General features: G+C 42.4%; 1 protein-coding gene across 1 annotated transcript in view; it reads left to right on the top strand.

Moving 5' to 3' along the window:
• The window catches only part of LOC110534798 (thrombospondin type-1 domain-containing protein 7A), a 102685-nt gene that overhangs the window by 68490 nt on the left and 15695 nt on the right, over positions 1-18500 (top strand). Inside the window, exons 10-18 of the mRNA XM_090198003.1 lie at positions 3544-3659; positions 6358-6493; positions 9139-9242; positions 10660-10854; positions 11258-11524; positions 16090-16268; positions 16925-16930; positions 17212-17345; positions 17578-17731. Coding sequence (XP_090054129.1) covers positions 3544-3659; positions 6358-6493; positions 9139-9242; positions 10660-10854; positions 11258-11524; positions 16090-16268; positions 16925-16930; positions 17212-17345; positions 17578-17731 — 1291 coding nt within the window. The remainder of the gene's footprint in view (positions 1-3543; positions 3660-6357; positions 6494-9138; positions 9243-10659; positions 10855-11257; positions 11525-16089; positions 16269-16924; positions 16931-17211; positions 17346-17577; positions 17732-18500) is intronic.

Below are 18500 nucleotides of genomic sequence, written 5' to 3'. Positions count from 1 at the left end.
TGCATCGATAAGTTTACTTTACATTTAGCCTAAAGTTGTGCTCTTGCATGGGGTGCTGATTTGCTCTGCTAGACTTATCTAGGTGGGATGTCATGTTTATTTAACTAATTCACCTGCTGTATTTAAGATCCAGAAACCTTAACCGTAAGTCTACAGTTTACGGATCTGCTATCCAAGGTCCTGAAGTCATTTTCACCTGGCAGGATACAACCTCCCAGTCCAAGGTGCTGGGCCATTATAGGCTTTACTATGGAGTCCATATCCTTTTAAGGCCACTGTATTTTGCCTTTGTTATGAAATAACTTTCTTGCATGTTTTGCATTCTTTCAAGCCACTGTTGCTCTTAAAGAGGCTTTCCCCTGTCATGGTGGATTAGGTTAAGACTGCTAAAGCTGGCAAAGCTCCAAAAGTGCCTTCTCTCAGTGCCTTGTCTATAAGTCCTTTGTTGTGAAGGGATAGTTAATTCTAAAATCAATATTTGTCCGTCATTGTAAGACTTCAAAAGTGGTCTTATGTCAAGGTGCGTCGATGTCCAATTGGTGCCCATCTTTTCCATGTGCTTGGGAGAGATGGTGTGGACTCATCTCGAAACTGAACCGCTAAGCCCACCAGCTATCTAGCTTAAGTGTCGAGGTGGTTTCACCCTGCCTGCACTCAGTGTGCTGCATTGTGACTTGACATGGTCTCTAGTTGTTATTTTTCCACCTGTGTCTTCTCTTCCCACCATCCTACTTGGCAGGTAGGTTTGATTAGCGCTCCCCCAGGAACCTGGCAGAGGCCCTGGGGGAGCGCTAATCAAACCTACCTGCCAAGTACACACGTCTGCCTCGCTGGTGTGTATGCAGATGTGCTCCAGCTCACTCACAGAGGGCTCAGAGCTATCTTCACACACCCCGAGGCAGTGAACCTCACACAGTGTCACCACACACACTGTCAAAGCCCAATAGAGAAGAGAGTCTCTCCGAGACAAATATGTCACTCCCTCAGGCATACTCTTCTATCCGTCTATATACAGAGTACTGCAGTGGGATTTGGAACTAAAACATCTTGGTTTATTGATTGTGACAATTTGCATGGGGATTGACGCCCGATGCGTTTGTGTGATTGCACTGATGCTTACGTGGACTGTCGGAAAAGGAGTTGGGATGAATAATTGTGATAGTGTTTGACAGTCATAGTCAAGTACATGGATGTGTCCTAACGACAACTGCGTTTAGTCACTGTGGATGACAGTGACGGATGGTTGAAAGCTGTCGAGACAGAGGCCAAAGAAACGTACGCAAAGCCGGAGCTGTTTTCTCCCCGAATATTAAACAAAAATGTGTTTGATTTGCTGTTGTACTTGTTAATAATGAATTTAATTAGTGCTTATCGTTTTGTGCCAGGCTGTGTGTGCTTTTGCAGTCTCTCAAAATGTTGTGGGTTGCGACGTTTCTTCACTGTCTGTTCAACCACACAGTGTGCTCATCTGGAAGAATCTCTTGCCGAACAGATTATTGAAGCGATAATAGGAAATAGCAGAACAAAAAAACATTACCCTAGCAGACTCTTATTAATGATGTGCTGTGGGACAGACTCAAGAGTAAACGTTGCGTTTCTTGCCTCACTACAAATCATTACATTGAAAGATCATTAAGACGTGATAACACTAGCAGGGAAAACAAGTCGGCGAAAACCAGAGGCTGCTTTAATTGGATAATCTAATGTCTAGTCGAAAAGTCTGCATGCTTCAATAGCGGTGAAGTTTTCTGTGGCGTCGGTATTGTGTTCTGGCAATGAACACGGCCTGTGTTTTTTTTCCAATGAGAATGTAATTACATTTTTAGCCTCCAAATTCGCGTAATACCTATCAGTACACCTGGCCTAAAATACAATTGAAGTAACAGGGAACAGTAGGAATGTTTCTGTCTGCTGGAGCATTAGTTAAACATTAGTTCAGCATTAGTTAAACATTAGTTAAGCATTAGTTAAGCATTAGTTAAACATTAGTTAAGCATTAGTTAAGCATTAGTTAAGCATTAGTCATGTGAGGTAGTTAAGTGCTCGGGTCAACCACTCAATCTGGGTCATGTTGCTGTGTCTCGTATTTTGCTGTGTTTCGTCTGGAACGTCGTTAAAACTGAAAAGGAACGGTAGGGATGCCTCTGTCTGCCGGAGGGCATCCAGCATTAGTCCTGTGAGGTGTAGTGAGGTGCTTAATGCTCAGCTCAAAAGCTCAATCTGGGTCATGTTGTCGTGTCTCATCTTCTATTGTTTTCCCTAGATGATTGCTACCTGTAGGCTTCTCTTTTGAAGTCTTCTGAAGTAGCTTGTCCTTAAACAGGTTCCCATGACCTTTGCGCCTGTTGCTGATGCAGTTCATTCGTGTAAACTCTTTAAACCTAAAGAGGAAATAGGAAACTGATTTGATCCAAGCCTGACCCATATTTATCATCATCATCATCAGCAGCAGCAGCAGCTCTCTATTCTCCATCCCCGAGCACTGCTTTGGAGTGTAGAAACAGTGTACGAACGTGCCAGAGGATTTGTCTCACTAAAGAGGGATTTAGCTCCCTCTCTATTGGTATTAAACATAAATCTCTCCTCTCTTCGCATGGCTGCCTGCTGCACTATTACATTGTGCGTGTGAGGCACCCTGAGGCGCCCTATTTCTCCCCTGACGACACGGCGCTAACGAGTGGAGCAACCCCAGGAGAAGACTGCTCCTACTCCCAGTGTGTGAACCTGAGCCAGATGATCAGCGCTAGCTAGGCTATCTATGCTATCTCAGCAATAGGATGAGGAAATAGAGCCGGAACATCACTTAAAAAGCCCCAGGAGAGCCCATGTTCCGAAAAATCAGATTACTTGATGTAGACGGACAATTTCCCCCTGTTTATCTTCATCCAGTGGCCATTCACTGGGGATCAGAGGTACTTATAACTATAGGCTGAAGATTACATATAACCCTTTGTCCGTTAAATATGAAGACCGGCTCCAATCACAATCCCAGCGATCTAACGGATTATCGTCCAGTAATAGAATCAATGGAGGGTCTTATCTATAGTGAACTGAATCTAGCCTGGAGGAATTAAATGCAGATTCTCCATTGAAAATGAATGAATATTAAGAAAGGCTGCCAAAGCCGTAGACTGTAGGTAATGTTCACATTGCCCCCACATAAGACATGACATGATCTTCTCTTTCCTCATCTGTCAGTGGTATCGATTGACATGGACATAAGACATAGGACTTCCTAACAGACAGTTGCTTCCTGTTGTCCTAGTTTGTGCTTCAGAAACACTGGATTTCTCTCTGTAAAAGCCAAGTGGTTTTACAACAACAAAAAATTACATAGTAGGAAGCCAAGCAGGCTACCGTACTTTCTGAGAGGACTATCTTCTAAGCCAAGAATCTACCACTGTCCCTCGATAGCTCCATGGCTCTTGGCCAATCGGATTAGGAATTTGAATTCCTGCAGCCAAAGTGAGAAGCCTGCGTCTGTGTGTTACCAGCTATATGTTTGCATGTGTTACCAGTAGTGTGTGTATGTTTACCATGTAGATGTCCTGAGAGTCCTCGTCCAGGTACAGTGCGACCGTGTCGAATGCCCTGTAAGAGGGACTGCATCGTCACCCCCTTCAGCGACTGGTCCCAGTGCTCTCCCACCTGTGATGCAGGTATGAAAGAAGAATTCAAGCTACTGTGCAAAGACATGCACACAAATAACAACCCTACAGATGTAGGATCTTAATTTGATCGCCCTGTTGCAGGATAACTTACCTGCTATGCAGTGTATTTGAGGCTTAAAAAGGCTTATAATTTTAGTTTATAATTTCCACTGAAATTTCAGACTTCATTTTCCATTACGAAAAACATATCGACCCCTACAAAAAATGTCTACTAATTATATTTCACATAATAATAATTCACATTTTCTGTTGCTGCAGGAATATTTTCCTGCTGTAGATAACTGGCTCAAATTAATATCATACATCTGTACCTGTTCATTGTAAGTCTCTTGGGAACTAAGAACTATGGACCAAAAATGCTCTCCTAAAAGGAATGTCTTGCTTATCCAACTGCTCGGGTGAATATTATGCATGTCAGCTGTTATCATGAAGCATCATTTGGAGATCATTTATATTATGAACCAATGTAAAACTGGGACGAATAAGGAAACTGCCACCAATTAGGTGATGCATGCAATGTAAACAACTCATTACAGTTTCCTTAAATTGTATTCCTCTCGTTTCATTACAGATATTTCATTTGACAGATTGGCATGTAGACGGGCCTTAAGATTACCTAATTTAGTGCAACCCAGAAAACATACTAGCCTGTGGCTACAAGTGACAGGGTGTCATGTTGTGGTTGTTGTTGTTGTTGTTGTTTTCATGCTGTAATAAAAACGCCTTCAGACCAGGTCACCTTTGTCAGACAGCCATGGCCACAGCTGGAGGACATTGTTGAATACATTACGTTGATTTATGGGATGAAATCATCATCGTTCAGATTTCGATGACCTCTTTATTTGGCATGAGAGCATAAATCTTTGGCCCTCGCCACACACACAGTCGCAGTTGTATATTTTGATAGTAGTGCTGATGTTCTCCTGCTGTATAGGATGACCTGCCTCCTACCCACACTGGTTGAAACTAAAGGTCAGGGATACACAGAGCCTGTAATGCACTCATATAATATGATTTGCCAGTCCTGGACCATAAAACTACATCTTAATCAGTCTAGATCAGTGGCTCTCAAACCCTGGTCCTGGGGTGCACATTGTTGTTTTTGCCCTAGCACGACACACCGGATTCAATTCATCCAAGCCTGATTATGAGTTGATGATTTGAATCAGGTGTGTAGTGCTAGGGCAAAAACAACAATGTGCAGCCCTTCGGGTCGCCATGACCAGGATTGAGAATCACCGGTCCATAGTCAGAGCTCTGGCAGAACGTTATAGTTCTTTATTGTATTTATTCAACGGGTGTGTCTATTGGGAATACCGCTGATCGTGGGGAAAGCATCCGTCTTCTTCACGTTGCTTCATCATTAGATTTGAACTTGACGACTATGTTGATTTTGCTGCAACCATAAAGCAGTCAACATTCGCCCACTCTGCCCTGGATATGTCAGTTTGACATGGAATGTCTCAAAGTAATTTAAAGAGGAACAACGGCAAATTTCTGAAATTTGTCAAAGTGCCTAAACCTGTCTGGCTCACTGTTGGACTGTCTGCCACAGTGTACGCCTCTCTCAATCAGGGAGAGTGAAGTAGAGCTAGAGCTAGAGCTAGGTCACAAGGTTATGCGACCCTCCCCCTCACTGGGGCACTAGATAGAACTTTGTGGACTAACGCATATCTACGAAAATAATCTACGTTCTGTAATGACAGCGAAATTGAATATTTTGTTTGAAAGCCAGGGCCAAATTGCCTTCCTTGAACGAACGAGACAATGTGATGTGATTGAATCAAATGCAAAAGTATTTTTGTGTGTTTGCATCAAATACCATAGTCTTTGAAAATGGTGTGTTGATTATATATAGCAAAGGCTACGTGTTGACTGATGATTCCTGGCAATCAACAGCTGCTGTGTTGCTCTTTGGATTATCCCATATCATGGAATAGGCTACGTGAGTGAACGTTTGGGTTGACAAAGACGGACACATGGAATTATTTGATTTGGATGGATGGTTGACATGGCAGAATGGTAGACGGATATTTTCTTATCTAAAAGGTGGGGGAAAGTTTGCTACATTTCTCGAGCTCATAAAAGCTACCAGCTCTCACAGTCTCACATCAGAATTAGACATTTATCCATGTTTCTCAGGCGTCTGCTTGGTTTCCAGAGAAATGCATCGAAAGAGAGATATGAAATAGGCTACTACCAAGGTCTGATGATGCTTCTGACAATATAGTAAAAGGATGACGTCCTAATGTATTTAGAAAACTGCCGGTGACAGGGTAGTGTTTATGAGGAGTTCCCCCTCGTGCATGTGTTGTTGCATGTGCAGTAGGTCCTGGGTAGATTGTTCTTCCCTGCTTGGCAGAGATCTTAGAAAAGGCAAGAATTGTGATCCCACGACCCAAATTTATCTCACAATCAAATGGGCTTCCCAAATGAAGCGTGTTCTCTGTGAAAGAACATAGATATTTTTTTCATAGATCTGCGTTAGTCCACAAAGTTCTATCTAGCGCCCCAGTGAGGGGGAGGGTCACATAACCTTGTGACCTAGCTCTAGCTCTACACTGTGGCAGACAGTCCAACAGTGAGCCAGACAGGTTTGGGGACTGTGACACATTTTCGGTGTTTGAAAATCTAATTATCATATAGAATTAAAGTAATGCTCCATGTACTCCGTTTGCTTTGTCAGCTGGTAACATTCAGAAGACGAAGCAGTCAAGAAACCGCGTCATCCTCCAGCTGCCAGCCAACGGGGGCCAAGACTGTCCTGAGGTGCTGGAGGAGGAGAAGGACTGCGAGGCTCCTAAAGTCTGCCCTGGTTACAGGTACAGCACAGTAACAAGAGTACTGACAGTTACAGTGCCTTGCGAAAGTATTCGGCCCCCTTGAACTTTGCGACCTTTTGCCACATTTCAGGCTTCAAACATAAAGATATAAAACTGTATTTTTTTGTGAAGAATCAACAACAAGTGGGACACAATCATGAAGTGGAACGACATTTATTGGATATTTCAAACTTTTTTAACAAATCAAAAACTGAAAAATTGGGCGTGCAAAATTATTCAGCCCCCTTAAGTTAATACTTTGTAGCGCCACCTTTTGCTGCGATTACAGCTGTAAGTCGCTTGGGGTATGTCTCTATCAGTTTTGCACATCGAGAGACTGACATTTTTTACCATTCCTCCTTGCAAAACAGCTCGAGCTCAGTGAGGTTGGATGGAGAGCATTTGTGAACAGCAGTTTTCAGTTCTTTCCACAGATTCTCGATTGGATTCAGGTCTGGACTTTGACTTGGCCATTCTAACACCTGGATATGTTTATTTTTGAACCATTCCATTGTAGATTTTGCTTTATGTTTTGGATCATTGTCTTGTTGGAAGACAAATCTCCGTCCCAGTCTCAGGTCTTTTGCAGACTCCATCAGGTTTTCTTCCAGAATGGTCCTGTATTTGGCTCCATCCATCTTCCCATCAATTTTAACCATCTTCCCTGTCCCTGCTGAAGAAAAGCAGGCCCAAACCATGATGCTGCCACCACCATGTTTGACAGTGGGGATGGTGTGTTCAGCTGTGTTGCTTTTACGCCAAACATAACGTTTTGCATTGTTGCCAAAAAGTTCAATTTTGGTTTCATCTGACCAGAGCACCTTCTTCCACATGTTTGGTGTGTCTCCCAGGTGGCTTGTGGCAAACTTTAAATGACACTTTTTATGGATATCTTTAAGAAATGGCTTTCTTCTTGCCACTCTTCCATAAAGGCCAGAATTGTGCAATATACGACTGATTGTTGTCCTATGGACAGAGTCTCCCACCTCAGCTGTAGATCTCTGTAGTTCATCCAGAGTGATCATGGGCCTCTTGGCTGCATCTCTGATCAGTCTTCTCCTTGTATGAGCTGAAAGTTTAGAGGGACGGCCAGGTCTTGGTAGATTTGCAGTGGTCTGATACTCCTTCCATTTCAATATTATCGCTTGCACAGTGCTCCTTGGGATGTTTAAAGCTTGGGAAATCTTTTTGTATCCAAATCCGGCTTTAAACTTCTTCACAACAGTATCTCGGACCTGCCTGGTGTGTTCCTTGTTCTTCATGATGCTTTCTGCGCTTTTAACGGACCTCTGAGACTATCACAGTGCAGGTGCATTTATACGGAGACTTGATTACACACAGGTGGATTGTATTTATCATCATTTGTCATTTAGGTCAACATTGGATCATTCAGAGATCCTCACTGAACTTCTGGAGAGAGTTTGCTGCACTGAAAGTAAAGGGGCTGAATAATTTTGCACGCCCAATTTTTCAGTTTTTGATTTGTTAAAAAAGTTTGAAATATCCAATAAATGTCGTTCCACTTCATGATTGTGTCCCACTTGTTGTTGATTCTTCACAAAAAAATACAGTTTTCTATCTTTATGTTTGAAGCCTGAAATGTGGCAAAAGGTCGCAAAGTTCAAGGGGGCCGAATACTTTCACAAGGCACTGTATACAGTGCCTTCAGAACGTATTTGCTGTTTTACAGCCTGAATTTGAAAATGGATTACATTTAGACTGTGCGTCACTGATCTACACACGATACCCCATAACGTCAACGTGGAATTATGTTTTTAGACATTTTTACAAATTAATAAAAAATGAAAAGCTAAAATGTATTCAACCCCTTTGTTATGGCAAGCCTAAATAAGTTCATGAGTAAAAACGTGCTTAACAACTCACATAATAAGTTGCATGGACCCAGCATGAAGACATTAACCTAAAACACAAGGTCAAATATACACTTACCAAGACAACATGGAATGCTCCTTGGTGGCCAAATTACAGTTTTGACTTAAATTGGCTAGAAAATCTATGGCAAGACTTGAAAATTGTTGTCTAGCAATGATCAACAACAAACTTGACAGAGCTTGGATATTTAAAAAAAGAATAATGTGCAAATATTGTACAATCCAGGTGTCCAAAGCTCTTAGAGACTTACCCAGAAAAACTCACAGCTGTAATCGCTTCCTAAGGTGATTCGGACATGTATTGGGGTGTGAATACTTATGTCAATGAGATACTGTATTTCTGTCATTTCATTTTCAATAAATGTTCAAAAATATCTACAAATATTTTTTCACTTTGTCATTATGGGGTATTGTGTGCAGATGTGTGAGAGAAAAAATAGATTTACTCTATTCTGAATTCAGGATGTAACACATAAGTCAAGGGGTATGAATACCTTCGGAAGTCACTGTACATGGACATGATTACACCAATGGTGATACTATTGCTACTATCATTAGCAACTCTTACTCGTAAAGTGTATTGGTATTATAAACTAATTACCTCTACTGTCTGCTGATAATGTTAATGTTGAATATGATGATTTGAATGATTATGTTGACATTGACTTGATGATCATAATCACGTTCAACATCACTATCATTATCACAATCATCATCATCATCATCATCATCACAATACTTCCTCTGTTGCAGGTGGAAGTCACACAAATGGAGAAGGTGTCAATTGGTGCCATGGAACATCAGGGAGGACAGCCCAGGGGCTCAGGAGACATGTGGACCAGGTCTTCAAACAAGAGGTGAAATGACATCCTTTAACCATCTCTTTTTCCCTTCACAAATCCCCTTCTATTACTTTCTCTTCTATCCAATTTAAACATCCACAATGAAATTGACATTCTTTGTGGCCTCTGAATCTCAGCCAGGAGAAAAGAGATGGATTTGGCAAGGTTAGGAGAGGCAAATTGTGCTTCTTGAACCACTTGTCAAATCCCCCCCTTTAGACGAAGACGTGAACTGGGGTTGACACTCCCCACAGCACTGAGGACACCATTTTGTCATCCCTCAGTGAATTTAGGATGTCAATGTGTTCATGACTAGGCATCCACCTTGCTTGAGACAGTTGGTGTTTCTTAGTACCCAGGTACCTTAGGCTCTTTTCATGCAGCTTTAATCACAGCTCCATTTGGGAGAGCTGCTACATTCCCCCTCTGGAGGACTACAACCTGTAAATATGTTTCAATTGTAAGCAAACACCATATGACAGCATATTGAAGCTTACTTTTTACTTGCGTACAGGAATGGCTCGCCTTCCGTAGATAAAAGAAGCTGTACTACAAAGTATTGTAAAAGTGTTTTTTTTTCAGGTCACGTAATAATTCCATTGTTGTATAGCTTCTATGGAGAACTATTATCAGTGGCAATGTTGTAAATGGCCACTTGTGAAGTGCTAATATGCATAAATGGAAAGAGACACATTACAATTTCCTTTTCTTCACGCAAACGATCTGACATCCACAATCCTCCTGTAGCGTTGGGCTGACTCTCATAGCCTGTGATAGTAGACGTTAACATCCCTGGGCTCTAAAGAATCCAGGTCACTGCTTGTCATTCTCTGAGACATGCTGAGACACAGTGTCTCTTTACCCCTGGGGCGTCTCACAGCTTATCACAGCGCCTCACTGCTGTGTACCTGGAGGGACCTGGAACACTCCTGACCGCCAGTCACACTCACTGTCAACACACATGCCACCACAAACAACCCCACACATATCAACAGGCTACAGCAATCCAAACGTATAGAGTCAACAGAGGCCCGAGTGAGTTTGAGCAGAACTCTGCTTGTAGGTTACTTTGGGGGTAGAAAAATAGTCTTATCTCGAGTGTCTACAGCGTAACGAAAAGCACGTATTGCAATATCTCCAGTTATGTCCTTTTAATCAAAACACAACATATTTGACATATTAACATTGAACCTGTATTGATTGTTAGTTATATTTTACCATAATTCTTCTTTTGGAGTTGTTACTGGCAGTATAAAAAAAACTGTCTGCCTGAGGCTGTGTTCAACTGACAACCACCCTGTATTACATAGCACTCCTTTTCTGCAACCCTACCGAACCAATCAATGTCTCCATTCCTGCTAAATCTCTGTGACCCAGACAAAATGGCCACCAACCCTGTAAGGGACACTGTGCCTTTGATTTCCCCCCACAGCCGTGTCCTGTCGCCAGCTGGACGGAGTGCAGGCAGACATTGGAGAGTGTCTGAAGTTTGCCAACACCATGCCCCCCATCAGTCAGCGGTGCCAGCTTCCATGCCAGGACGATTGCCAGCTCACCAACTGGTCCAAGTTCTCGTCCTGCACAGCTGACTGTGTGGGGGTCCGAACCAGGAAGAGGTTACTCGTAGGTGAGGAATAGACTGAGGAATGGACTGCACAGTGGCAGTCCATTAAGGAAGTTCTATAGCTTATAAGAAGCATGACTAATTCAGTTTACGCTATGACCTTGCGAGAAGGGTAAGTAGCATGTAGCCTGCTCGAGTGCAGCATAGATGCTGTTAGCAACTATTAGATCAAGTCTCTTGTTCTGGGGAGCAGCCTGAGAATTTTAACGAGGTCTAGTCCAATTAATCTGGATGTGGAATATTTACATGTTACTCAATGAGAACATAATGATGCATATTAATGCCTAGTGACAGGATGGAGTTCAGCTTTAAAATTGCACATGACAGACAGGAAGGCAGGCAGGCAGGCAGACACACACAAACACAAACGTCCTACCTACTAACCCCTATCCTCTCTCCACCGCAGGGAGAAGCAAGAAGAAGGACAAGTGTAAGAACACCCAGATGTACCCTCTGAGCGAGACCCAGTACTGCCCGTGTGACAAGTACAATGCCCAGCCCGTGGGCAACTGGTCCGACTGCATCCTGGCCGGGGGAGACCGGGTGGAAAGCCTCCTGGGCATGAAGGTCCAGGGGAACATCAAGGAGTGTGGCCAGGGCTACCGCTACCAGGCCATGGTGTGTTACGACCAGGACAACAGACTGGTGGAGACCTCACGATGCAACAGCCACGGTGGGATGGAGTTGTTGGGTGTGTGTGTGTTTGTGTGTGTGTGTGTGTACCCCCCAGGGGGAAGTTGACTAGCTGTAATCCCTCCTGAGTCCCTCACACACTAATACACACACACTAATACTCACACACTAATACACACACACAGAGAGAGTGCAACCTAATGGCATCATGCGTTGCTCCGTTAACCATGACCCCTGATCTCTGATAATGACTGCCAGCACCAAATCTGCCCCAAATCACAGCTACAGTGCTTGGTTTGATGCCAAGGGCGGGGATGTGGGTCGACTGGGTTGTTAGGTTTCTCTCCAGTGATGATTTCAGTTATTCAGTAAGCACTGCGTGTACAAAACGTTGCGATATCTGTATAGGAATTGAAGTTGTTTCACCACTTTCAAAGTTCGAACTCTCATGAATATTACTATTTTTAAAACTGAATTTGACATGATTTCGTTTCTCTAACATTCCTGTCTGAACTTTTCTTATCTGAATCGCTCTTATCTCCATGTTCTTAAAACATGAAGCGCAAAGGAACACTCGATACCATCTCTAATTTGACACATGCAGACAAATTGCTTTTAGAATAGTTGAATTTTGAAGACATGCACTGATATAAGCAGTAGCACAGAGCGAGATGGAGAAATGAACACATCAGTGTCATGCGTTTCTGAACAGAGACCAAGCTATGACTCAGAGATTCAGTTAGTAAGAGCCTGGGAGTGGGTATGACTGGAGCCCAACTTTGGGACGTTTGTGGGACAAGGTATACTGTATATTATTATGGAAGGAATTATTGATAGTGTTCTAGAATAATGTGTTTTTGTAACTGAGATTACACATAGGAAACATGTGTTAACATTGCCAAAGCTAGTGAAGTAGATAATATACAAAAGTGAAATAAACAATACAAATGAACATTAAACATTACACTCACAGAAGTTCCAAAAGAAAAAAAGACATTGCAAATGTCATATTATGTATATATACAGTGTTGTAGTGATGTACAAATGGTTAAAGCATAAATGTGGGTTGTATTTACAGTGGTGTTTGTTCTTCACTGGTTGACCTTTTCTCGTGGCAACAGGTCACAAATCTTGCTGCTGTGATGGCACACTGTGGTATTTCATCTAGATATGGGAGTTTATCAAAATCGGGTTTGTTTTTTCGAATTCTTTGTAGATCTGTGTACTCTGAGGGAAATATGTGTCTCTAATATGGTCATACATTTGGCAGAAGGTTAGGAAGGGCAGCTCAGTTTCCACCTAATTTTGTGAGCAGTGTGCACATAGCCTGTCTTCTCTGGAGAGCCAGGTCTGCCCACGGCGGCCTCTCAATAGCAAGGCTATGCTCACTGAGTCTGTACATAGTCAAATCTTTCCTTAAGTTTGGGTCAGTCACAGTGTTCATCTCCCTTTCTCTTTTTCTCTCTCTCTATATCTCTTGCTCTCTCTCCCTCTCTCTCTCCCTCTGTCTTCCTCCCATCATCTGGGTTACTATTAATATAAGAGGAAACACTGTCCTCTCCATCACTGTGTGTAGAGTGACATATTTCCCCAGGCTGTGATAGAGATCATCGAATGTAGTTATCTCTATTCTCACCAGATATCAATAGAAGCGAGGACTAACGCTAAAAGGCTGTGTTGCTCACCGCGACGACATACAAAGTCCTTTTAAAGTTTTGGAGTCAAGCGGTGATGCTTTAACGAAACAAGATCATCTACTGCTGATTTGTTGGAGTCTGTGGAGTTTTCCCCTATTCTTTTTGGGTTAACGTTTCACATGTGAATTGTTCAAGTCTCCATGGTGGGTTAAGAGGTGTTGGTTGGGATACTGACTAGTGACCATGTGTACAGAATCCATATTAGGAACCTTCCTCCTCCTCAGACCTCACGGCTCACCTTGACAACGTTCCTAGTATGGATTCTGTACTTTGTAACTCGGCCATGCCCTTTTCTATGATTATACACTATGGGGGAGGCTTGGCCTTGGCTTGACATGAATTGGGTAGTTAAGAGGGAGTGAGGTCACTGTGGGAATCTGTGCTACAGGTGAAGGCTTGTAGTAAGGCTGACATGTTGGTAAGGACCAGTAACCTCTAGCATTGTTGTTGTGGTGGTGATGTGGTTTAGTTGGAGGCGATTGGGGGCCGACATATTTGTAAGGGCTAGTGAACTTCTCTACATGAGCAGGAGAGTGCTGTTGAGGATTAGGGTTAGCTAATGTAGTGGGAGGAAGAGGGGCTGTCATGGTATTAAAAGATGATTGGGGCACTTCCAAACTGCTGAAATGATGCAGCAAAAAAAATCTGGTGAACGCAATGGGTTGTGCTAAATCTAAGCTGTGCTGTGGAACAGAAAAGTTCTGATTAAACAGCAACACATCCATTCTATGAATCCCTCAAGAAATGTGATACAATATGCAGTGTTTCTCCCACTTCATATCCTCCCATTCTACCACACCCCTATATACACACAGCGGACAACTATACATGAAAATGTGTTTTGGTTTGAAACTGTCTTTACACTGTAGCTGTAGTAGCAATCAGACATTTATAGACCTTCTCTGGTTCTAATTCCACTGATTGGAATTGGCACTGTAGGAACAGAACTGTAGCAGGGGGTTGAATGCAGATGTATAGGGGATGAACACATTTGCGAGGGTCCATGAACTACATGGCATAAGGGATGATTTCAGTTCATTGGGCTGGCTTAAAGAGAAATTGAAGGCAATAAACAACTTCTTTGGTAGAAAATAGCCTATGTGGCATCGATATTAGTCAGAAACATTTGTTCTAGTGTCAAAATTTGTGTAAGTAGGATAATTTTGCACATACAGTCAGTCACGTCCAAACTGAGATTTGAGAGATAATTAGGAAAACAATGGTACGTCACGGAATGAAGGGTAGCGTGTATGTTTTCCTTGGGTTGGGTTTATTTCAATCCTGCCCACAGCCGGCAGCACCCAAGTAATCATCAACTCAGAAACGCGTAGCTGCACGTGACCCATCGTAATGCCCATGGTCAATTTGGTTTGACATTCGTTATCCGTAAGGGGCTAGTTAGGGACCATCACTAGATCACACAGTGTGTATGTTACAATATTTTAAAATGTCAATAGCTCTAACCAACTATAAATTAGACATTGAAAGCGTTTAATGAGACAGGTATGCAACATTAAAAGATTGTCCCAATTACATTGTGAAATGGAATAAATGGACTGGACTCAAACCTGTGGTTTCCGTGTGGATTTGATGTGTTTGATAGCGTTCCATTCATCCATTCCAGCCATTACAATGAGCCTGTCCTCCTATAGCTCCTCCCACCAGCCTCCACTAGTGTATGGAATGTCACATGACAATAAGACGTGTCACTGTGCCACTAGGGTCACCCTTGTTGGGATCGGAGAGGCTTCTTTCCCTACCACGTGGTCTTCCTGTCACGTGGTCTTCCTGTCTTCCTGTCACGTGGTCTGTCCCATCACTCCTATGTTTGAACAGGATTCCAGGGTTAAATACTGCTGACAATGGTAGCAGATTAGTAGCCAGGGCTTCCAATCAATCACACTTCCAGCACCTAGAGAGTCTTCAGGAAGACAGAATGTTGTCAAAAAAGTGAATTTCATGCACAAACACTTCATTGAGTCTCCTTGTGTGTTCACTTCGTTGATTTAGATGTTTTCCAATTAAATCTGGATGAGGCCACAGGGAAATGCTGTTATACAATAGTACAGCCTCAGGCCTTCAACCCTGAAGCTTCAGTTCAGACCCAGCCCTCACACGTATACGGAAAAACTGTACATTCCAGTTCATTAACAACTGTCTCGTGAAAGCATAGAGAAGGAACGTGTTGTTCTCCACTGAAATGTAGCCAGTGGTTCACATGGATAACCTCTTCCAGTGAATTAGACTGCGACCTCTGTGTGTTTTGTCGAGACAGACACAGGATATCAGGGCTTGGGGATGTAGGGATCCAGATAAACAGGAGTAATAAGCAGAGTAAGATGCTTAAGCCAGCCAGACCCAGTTACCATGTCATGACCCTATCAGCCACTTGAGGAAACATAGATTACATGAAAAAGCTTACAGTCGACCCAAACCACTGCTCAAGTGTATTTTCCAACTTCATATAACAGCTTCATATGAGACCCTGAAGTGTAGCTCTATTGTTTTAGCACAAAAGCGACAGTCTCTGTGAATCAACAGTTGAGTCATTATTTGCTCATGTTGTTGGTGCTAGTATCGGTTTTCTGGTCATGTGATAACGGAAAACCTTGGATTTTCTCCAAGTTGCACATACAATATTTCCAAGACACACAAGTTTATTATTATATTATTGTTTATTATAGAAAACAAAAACATAAAGGGTAACACTTTATTTTTTGCTCAGTACTTTTAATTCCTCCGTGAAAATGTCATGAACATGCCATTAAGTTTTATCGTATGTCATAACCTTATCGCAATCCGACCAAAATAGATGCTATACCTTGGAAAGGAAGGGCTCCTGATGGCCTCTATGGGCCCCTGTCTTTTCCTGGCCCTTCTCACACCACTCTCTCTCTCCTCCATGCAGGCTACATTGAGGAGGCATGCATCATCCCCTGTCCGTCAGACTGTAAGCTCAGCGAGTGGTCCAACTGGTCCCGCTGCAGCAAGTCATGTGGTAGCGGGGTCAAAGTGCGTTCCAAGTGGCTCCGGGAGAAACCCTACAACGGAGGGCGACCCTGCCCCAAACTGGACCACATCAACCAGGTACAGCACGAGAAACACTCACAAGACTGTCTAATGTAGAAATTAGTTAATGTTTACTTGTAAGAATTTTGTCTGACAGCTGAGGGACTTCCTAATATGGATGCCATTTTTTCCTAATATAAATATTGTTTTTTTCAGGCACTGTTTGTGATAAATAAAAACGTTTTTGTGTTAGAAACACATTATTACAAACACATAGGAGAGAGAAACAAATTAAATATTTATGAAAATATTCAGTTTGCATTACTCTCCGTTACTTTCTCTCTAGATTGCCAAATTGCTTTTGCTGGGTAGAATAGAGAGCCAGAGGAATGGATGCCATAAATGGATCTATCCACACTAATGCCTCTGTGAGCTGGCTGATTCCTGATTTGAGAAGTGAAATATTTTACCTTCAATATGAATAGAAATAGATTCAGAGAAGTGGATTCGTTTCAAGCCATGTTGATCTGTTTCTCAGTGTTTGAATTCTCTTAAGGGGACTCCACAGAAGGAAGCTTTTATTTCCAATGTCACATTAATCAAATGTTTGATTGTGGCAGTTCCATATTTGCATTTATACCAAATTATACCAAATATTTGCATTTATACCAATTATACTAAATCTATCCCACTTTCATTCCACAATGCACACGGGATACGGATGAACACAATAGGCCCAGGTAAGACCCTTTTCAGTATTATGAATTCATATTGTCAACAATGTCCCACATACAGAATATCTATTTTTCTGCATAATACTGTACAGAACATTCCTAGATGTAGCGAGGTAGGATCAAAAAAGGATAGACCTAAGCACTAACAAAACACCTCTGGTAATATCTTAATCACCTCAACACAGTAATATCATTGACGCTATTCTTGTCACACAAACTCAATGATAACAGAGGTAATAACCATAGACACATTCATGTCAAATCCCTTGCCTGGTGCCTTCCCCCAGGTGTATGAGGTTGTGCCATGTATTAGTGACTGTAGTCAGTATGTGTGGGTGGCTGAGCCCTGGAGTGTATGGAAGGTCAGCAACTTGGACCTGAAGGAGAACTGTGGAGAGGGAGTCCAGACCCGCAAAGTCAGGTACTATACCATTTCACTACATCACACTACTTTACACTAAATAAAACCATCCCAAGCAATGTTCTACTCCCTCATAGGAAGACCGTTGTGTCACACACAGTAGAAATCCATGGTCCTCAACATATGCATTTAAATATGCTGTATATATTGCATTTGATTGACAGCTGATTTGAATGGAAAACGTTTTGACTATGTAAGGTCATATGAACATATCTCTGGGCCAATCCCGTAGGTGTATGCTGAACACTATTGACGGTCCATCTGAGTCGGTGGAGGACTACCTGTGTGACCCGGAGGACATGCCCTTGGGGACGCGGGGAAGCCGGCTGCCCTGCCCCGAGGACTGTGTCCTCTCTGACTGGAGCAGCTGGAACCGCTGCAGCCTGGTAAGAATAACTGGTCTGAGACCAGTCATCTTTATTCATGTATGTATGATGTGTATGTGATGGCTGTGGTAAGAGGTATCCTGGATGTGTACAAAATTGTTGGCCTCTCTGGAGTCGCTGCAGCCTGCTAAGAACCACTAGTACATTTCTGTGGTAAGAACTGACCTTGGATCTGTAGGATAGTTTTTTTAAATTCACCCACTGATTCTGTGATATGAAGTCCTGGGATTTAAACTGTGGTACCCATTTCTCACTTTTTGAAAGAGACTGGAACCTAACATAAGGAGTTTGTTTGTCTTAGTATAAATGGATTGTGAATCTTTCACAGTGTGATATTTCTTCCACCCCGGAAGCAGAAAAAGAATCAAAAAGAAATACACTACCGTACAAAAGTTTGGGGTCACTTAGAAACGTCCTTGTTTTTTTAAACTAAACCACATTTTTGTCCATTAAAATAACATCAAATTTATCAGAAATACAGTGTAGACATTGTTAATGTTGTAAATGACTATTGTAGCTGGAAACAACAGATTCTTTATGGAATATCTACATAGGCGAACAGAGGCCCATTATCAGCAACCATCACTCCTGTGTTCCAATGGCACGTTGTGTTAGCTAATCCAAGTTTATAATTTTAAAAGGCTAATTGATCATTAGAAAACTATTTTACAATTATGTTAGCACAGCTGAAAACTGTTGTTCTGATTAAAACTTATTCGGGATCGGTGTCCACTGGACGGTTGAGCTAACATAGGCTAATGCGATTAGC

Source organism: Oncorhynchus mykiss, chromosome 2 (genome assembly GCF_057628025.1).
Source record: "Oncorhynchus mykiss isolate SJ-2025 chromosome 2, ASM5762802v1, whole genome shotgun sequence".
Classification (NCBI taxonomy): Eukaryota; Metazoa; Chordata; class Actinopteri; order Salmoniformes; family Salmonidae; genus Oncorhynchus; species Oncorhynchus mykiss.
Note: the sequence above shows the minus strand (reverse complement) of the source record. Positions and strands in the feature narration are given on the sequence as shown.